Source organism: Arachis duranensis, chromosome 2 (assembly GCF_000817695.3).
Source record: "Arachis duranensis cultivar V14167 chromosome 2, aradu.V14167.gnm2.J7QH, whole genome shotgun sequence".
Lineage (NCBI taxonomy): Eukaryota > Viridiplantae > Streptophyta > Magnoliopsida > Fabales > Fabaceae > Arachis > Arachis duranensis.
Window position 1 is genome coordinate 6662209 of NC_029773.3, and position 6663 is coordinate 6668871.

Genomic DNA, 6663 nt, shown 5'->3' on the forward strand with positions numbered 1-6663 from the left:
CAATACATGTATAATTATAAATATTATATGTAAAATTTAAAATAATATCTTCTTTAACATAAATCATTTTTAAATATTTTTTCTGCAATAAAAAGTTACACAAGTAAATAGGATATATTATATTTACTTTAATAAATAATTATTCACTTAATTAAATTGCACTAATTTAATATTTAATTTATTAGTCCGCTTAAATAAATGTCGGAAGTTCGAATTAAATACTTGTGTTGACTTGACCTATATAATTAATGCTAAATTATAATTAAAATTTTGGTAGACTAGAATCCTTCTTTAAATTGCGGTAGACTATAATTAAATTTTTTAAATTATAAATAGATTTATTCATTGTTTGGAGCATTTAATATATTTTAAAAAAATAAAAAAATCATCAAATGATTAATTTGTTATTAATTTTTAGGCTCAAATCCGATCCAAAATTTATAGATTTAATCAAATTAGATATCAGATATTATTGATAATTTTTTTAAAAAAATTATTAAAAAATTCAAAACAAATTTAAAAATGATTTTTTTAGATTTATTTATTTTTAAAATATTATTAATATTTTTAAATGATAGAAATAAACAATCAAACATATGTGAATAATAATAAAAATAAAACGACCAAATCGAATTATTCGAATTCCAACAACAACCAAATAATAATACAAATTTTAAAATATTAACATTTCAAAAAAAGTGCAATATCCTATTATTTATATTTTTATTTATTATTCATATTTGTGGATCTGTATCTAACCATATTTAATTGTAAATTAGATCGAAATCCGATTCAATAAACCAGTAAATTGGATTATATTTACGAATTACAATCAAATATAGATAAATATTACAATATTATAAATCAGATTTGGATTTATACATCTTTAATTCTATGTATTTGGACATGTATATTTGAATATATACTTTTTTTATTTATCTTTCACTTTGATTGAATATACAATTTATTAGTAAATTGAGAATTAAGAGTAATTTTTATTAAACAATCCATAATTAATGAAAATAGAAAATGATAAAATTCAATTTCAAGATTTTTATTGAACAAGGATATAATTGATAATTTAATAATAAGTTTTTTTTTTTTATAAAAAAAAGAGTGGCAATTTATTGTCGAACAAAGAAAGAAAACCAATGTCATATATAAATATTTGTTGTTTAATAATGTAAATAAATTATTTAAAACAGCATTGTTTTATGATGAAATTCAAAACAGCATTTATTTTGAAAGAAAGAGAAAATATTTTTTGAATGAGAAAAGTCAAATAATATTTAAAAAAAAAGATAAGAAAAAAACAAAAAAAAGAAAGAAGAAGAAAGTGTCATTAATAAGGTTTGCATGGCAAATGCCAACTCTTCACTCTTCGTTCTTTCTTTCTTTCATTCATTCATTCATTCTCTCTGTTCTCTGAATCCAATCCAATTCAATTCAATGCATAAACAATGTTTCCATTTTCACTATTATATATACACAACAACTCATTCATTCATTCACTCACTTTCATCGTTTCATTTCAATTCCAATCCCAATTCCAATGGTGCATCACCCACCCAACTCTCACCCCGAGCTACCACCGCCGCCGCCACCACCACCTGTGCCACCGAGGCCCTTTGCCGCCTCCTTCTCTTTAAGGTGGGCGCTCGGAAACCGCAACCGCAACGCCAAAATCCCCAGGCGGTTCCAATTCGGAAGGCTGCCACTCCCTACCACCGGAGGTGTCAACCCGGTTCTCCGACTCGGGTTGTCGCCTCTGAACCCGGCTCGACGTAGCGCTCTCCTTATCAACCCTGAACCCAACTCTAACCCGAACCGGTTCGCTTCTTCTCCTCCAAAGGAGAAAATTTTGGTTGAACCGGTTGAGGGTTCGGAGAATACACCTGAGGATAAGGGCACAAACAACCTCTTGCTCCGGTTTTGTGTGAAAAAGAGGGACCTTTCTGCTCCCAGTGCTGATCCTGAACCTGAACCCCAGGCTGAGGCTAAGGCTGAGGTTGAGGAGGCTGAGGTTTTGGAGGAAGGAGAAAGTAACCCTTTGGTGAAGACATGGAATTTAAGGCCGAGGAAGGTTGTGGAGAAGAAAACTGCAGTGAAGGGTAGGAATGGTGGCTCGTTGGGCCATGATGCTGGCAGAACGAGAAGCAGGGTGCGGCATGGTTCATCAAGTCGGGGTAAGAATGGGGGGCTTAAGGAGCTTAAGGAGAATGGTGGTAGGAGGAAGGAGGAGGAAGAGGGGGTGGTGTTGAAGACGGCAATGCTCTCATTGACACTGACAAAAGAGGAGATTGAGGAGGATTTTCTCAAGGTCACTGCTGCCAAACCCCCCAAGAAGCCCAACAAGAGACCTAGGGCTGTTCAGAAGCAGCTTGATGTAAAATCATACATTCATTCTCTCAATTTCATTATTCCATTGCCATCCTTTATTTTTTTTTTTTTATGGTTGTTCTGGATTTCATGTGCTGCTTCTGCTTGTTTTGTTAAGCTTTTACCCTTGTAGCTATTTGATTATATGGTTATTGGTTTGGATGCTGATATGATTTAGAATATGATACTCTTAAATCTTGTGTGATTTATGTAGCCAACCTCACATGCTTAGTTGTTGTATCTGTAATTAGATGCTGTTGTGGTATTCATTTGATGAATTTAAATATTTTCCCCCAATGCTTGATATGATCAGACAATTATGTTGTTTGGTTTGTATGATAATGCTGGTGTTGATGTAATCATCGATCAATTTCACCAATTCCCTTTATTTAATTTTTTATTTGATCCATTTTGCTGGTTATATTGGATTTCATGTGCTGAAGCTTGTTTTTTATTTGAACCATAAACCCTTTGTTTAATTATATAATCATGACGTGATGATGATTTGGTTTTCCTTGTGTTTATATGATGTGTTGTGTTATATGATATATGACGGTAGGGGTAGGATTGTTTGGTTTGTTTTCCTGAGGATGATAATGCAGATCTTAATGTTTGTGATTTTGCAGGCAGTTTTTCCTGGCCTTTGGTTGACAAGTGTGAGTGTGACCCCTGATTTATACCAAGTTCCTGACCCACCTCTTAAGGTTTTCACCTTCATATATCTTTTTACTTCTCTGACTGTTTGCCTAGATGATGAAGAAATGAATATGAACGCGAAAAGGAAGAAGAAAAAGATCCTTGTGCTTTTAACTGATCATCTGGGGCAATACAATACGTATCTAAAGTGAGTTTGTATCTAAAGGGAAAATATAAAGGTGTATCCTCCTTTCAATCATGTATGGTTTAAGATTCTGATGCACTTTGGCTTGAATTAAAGGTGGATACACCCTTGTTAGTTCATGTTGGTACAAATTCACTTTAGATGAGCTTTATTTGAACATAGTGGTTGGTGTTTATTGTAATAAGCACCAAGCTAATCTAAACCACTTGTTCCAAGAGCGAAAAAGAGAACAAAAAATAATTGTTTGATGTGTTAAAATTTTATTAGCAACAATCAAGTGTTCATTCAAGTTCTCACTAAATGATATTGTTACTCTTTGGAGCAATATGGTGATCATCTTGATAATCTGTTTGTTTTTTACAGGGTTAGGGTGTTCACTTGCTAGTTCTGGGATCAGAATGTTCTCTGAAATTCTGACATCTTCGAATATCAAACTGTTCTGTCTTAGTGACATCCGGAGAAGGTATTACCATATAGTGCAGATCATAAGAAGAAGAGAAAATAAATGTTTGTTTCTGTGCCTATTATCTGTTCCTCGAGGCACCTAATAAGAAACAACCAACCTGTTCTAGTAGTCAAGTGGTTATAAGTAGTCAGTCAGCATTGTACATTATTTATGCTTTTCCGTCGGGTTTCTTTGTCAAAGTATTTATAATTTATGGACTTCTAGTAGTATCTTTATCTATATCTATATATTATATATTTTCGTTTTTCCCTATAATTCATCCTATCTTTTGACATCGTGGTTTACTTGCAAGCATATCACTATTGATGTGTTCATGGGCTAATTTTATTAGAAATAATAAAAGGAGTATAACTTTAAATATTTGACATACTAGAGAGGATCCAGTAAAATTTCAATGTATTAATGGGAGGATGAGGATGGTATTGATTTGTTTAGTTTCCCTTTCTCTGGTATTTGGAATGTGCGCGTGAATCTAATTGCACAATCTTTCTCTATATCTCTTTAAAATATTTTGGCGCTGTCAGATATTGATGTCATCACCATGTTTATGTCTATACAAAATCTAAGGGCTTTAGATTCCACATTGTTTCTCTCTAACTTTTTGCTTGAACGAGCTGGCACATTAATGCCAGGAAACAAAACACTATAACTCTTGGACTTTATGTAATTTGTAATTTTACTTATGCCGTGTGCATTCATCTAATCTAACTGTTACATTCAACCCTTAAGAAAACTAAATAGTTCTGACATCTGAAAGAGTTCCTTTAGTGCATAGTTTTCTTTTGATATCAGGGCCTGTTTGTCTGGCACTTTCGAATATGTAAACCACAGAACATTTTATCTTTTGCTGTTAATAGTATATTTGTTTCTTTTATCATATTTGAGACAAGACAAAGAAATTGCTTGTACATTGATGCTATTTAAAGTATTCTTTCATTCTTGACTCTTGTGTGATACGCATAATTGTTGTCATTGAGTTGCATTCTTAGTTTTCTTGTCTGTTATTTTTACTTGTTTGCAGGATATACTCTCATTGCCCTTGGATTGTTTATGCATTGTCCTTTCCTCAATAAAGATTGTAAACTATAGAATCCAAGTTGGTGGTTGAAAAGAATGAGTGCTTTGCTCATCATTTGTGATTAAAAATAAGAATCAGAAAATCTTAAGATTTTTCTTAATGGCACCAACTATAAGACCAATGGTATCATGAGACTAACTGTCAGGTGGCTAAAAAGGAAATTAACAAGAAAATAAGATAAATATGACAGAAATGAGGATGCTATGTTGATGAATAAAAGGGGGGAAGGGGGATGGGGGTTCTTGCCTATTGTTTGAAAAGGTGGTAGAGTCCTGCTTTTGATGGTTTGGACATATGAAGAAAAGGCCTGTAGAAGCCCTAGCAAGCAGAGTGAATCAGATGGAGAGTAGTCCATAGTTAGAGGAAGAGGAAGGCCTAGAAAACTATATGAAAACCCTAATTTAAACTTGATTCATCATGAAGTATTGTATTGTTGTCTCTTTAGTAAATTTCTTCCATTGTGCTTCATTCTCTCTCCTAATCAATGCCTCTGCATAAATGAGTAACCTGCAAAGATTGATTAAATGATGTAAAAAGTTTATTGTTATCCAATTTTTCTGGATGGCATAATAGCTAATAACAATGGCTTAGTAGCTAATAACTAGTTTAATATGAAGTCCTTGGTTGCTCTTCAAGTATATGATATAATATATACTTGTTTTGTTTTGTTTTGAACTTTTGATATTAGCCATCATGTGTCAATGATGTGTTTTTGTGCACAGGATTTATAATGTATCATACTATGAAACGCCGCGAGGATAACATGTACTTGTTTTCTGATTGTAGCAAATGGAGAAAGTATAATAGGGTTGATATGACAGAATGATGGATCTATTCTTTGCTCACTGGATGCTTCAAATTCTTCATGTGCTGCGCGTTTGCCATTGAACACAGTTCATTATGAAATGGTATGCATTAATGCATTCTAAGTTCTTATTGGTTTGGTTGAAGTTAAAAACTTACCTAGTATGTTTAGTTTCTGTCTCTGTTCCATCAGATCAAATATATTCTAGATTACAATGGACAAGAATCTTGATGCTGCAGCTTATCAATAACATGCAGATAAGAATGCCACTACGATTCCTGCACCTCAACCGGTAAAATATTTGGTTGCCAAACTTGTAAACTAAGTAATGCAATCAAGTATATACATTTAAATTTTATTCCATTTTGGTTCTTGTTGGTCCTAAAAATGTTTTGGCCAGGATTTCGTGCGCTTGTATGAGATGGATGCATAATCTAAGATGTTATATGTGTAAATATTGTAAATGTTAAAACTTTGAGGGGTTTAGTAGTATTTTATGGTCATATATTTTATACTTATATTCGGATCCTTGCATATTTGGCCTATTAGATTTTTAGAAAGATATCCAAGTAATGATACTTCCATATTTGCCTTCTATTCTTTCCATGACCAACTTTCATACTTTTATACCATTTCCATATTTTGATGAAATCTGGCTTCTTCAGTGTTTATATTGTTTTCTATATTTGTTATTCAGATCAAACCTTTTTCGAGTTTGTGCGCTTCATGTGAAAGGCCAAAGGAAAATAGCTGATGCTGCATTTCTTGAGAGTGATTCAATCGTTGGTTTCGCTACTTGTTGACTCTTCAGATGTACTACTTCCCTTTGAAAAACAAACGCCACCTTTATTTATATTTTTGTTATATGTTTAGAATACATTGATATTTCAAGTTATCAAAGTTTCAAGGTGACATATTGATAGAGAGGTGCCTACTACTAACAGGTCTGGGCTGTGTTACAAAAGGAAAGGTAAGTAGAGGTCAAGCAGGAGTTGTTGGCATGTCCAGCTAGCTGATAGGTTGTTAGACCCTAGTGCTCACTGTCTATAAATAGCTAGGTTATAGTTAGTTGAGGGGATTTTTCGGTTAGGAAT

The 6663-nt window shown here is 32.9% G+C and overlaps 1 protein-coding gene across 3 annotated transcripts; it reads left to right on the plus strand.

Annotated features, from left to right (window-relative positions):
* Positions 1-1400: 1400 nt before the first annotated feature.
* Positions 1401-6395, plus strand: LOC107473181 (uncharacterized). 3 transcript variants are annotated; one of them, XR_008006060.1, is made up of 6 exons: positions 1401-2386; positions 3006-3083; positions 3584-3683; positions 5551-5672; positions 5741-5861; positions 6267-6395. XR_008006060.1 is itself a non-coding variant. In XM_052257575.1 (3 exons), exons 1-3 carry the CDS (start codon positions 1553-1555, stop codon positions 3587-3589), a joined length of 918 nt encoding a protein of 305 aa, XP_052113535.1. In that variant the 5' UTR covers positions 1401-1552; the 3' UTR covers positions 3590-3941. The 3 variants fall into 3 exon arrangements, 1 of the variants encoding a protein (XP_052113535.1); XR_008006061.1 differs by having other exon boundaries at positions 5762-5861; XM_052257575.1 differs by lacking the exons at positions 5551-5672; positions 5741-5861; positions 6267-6395 and having other exon boundaries at positions 3584-3941.
* The last annotated feature ends 268 nt before the right edge of the window (positions 6396-6663 follow it).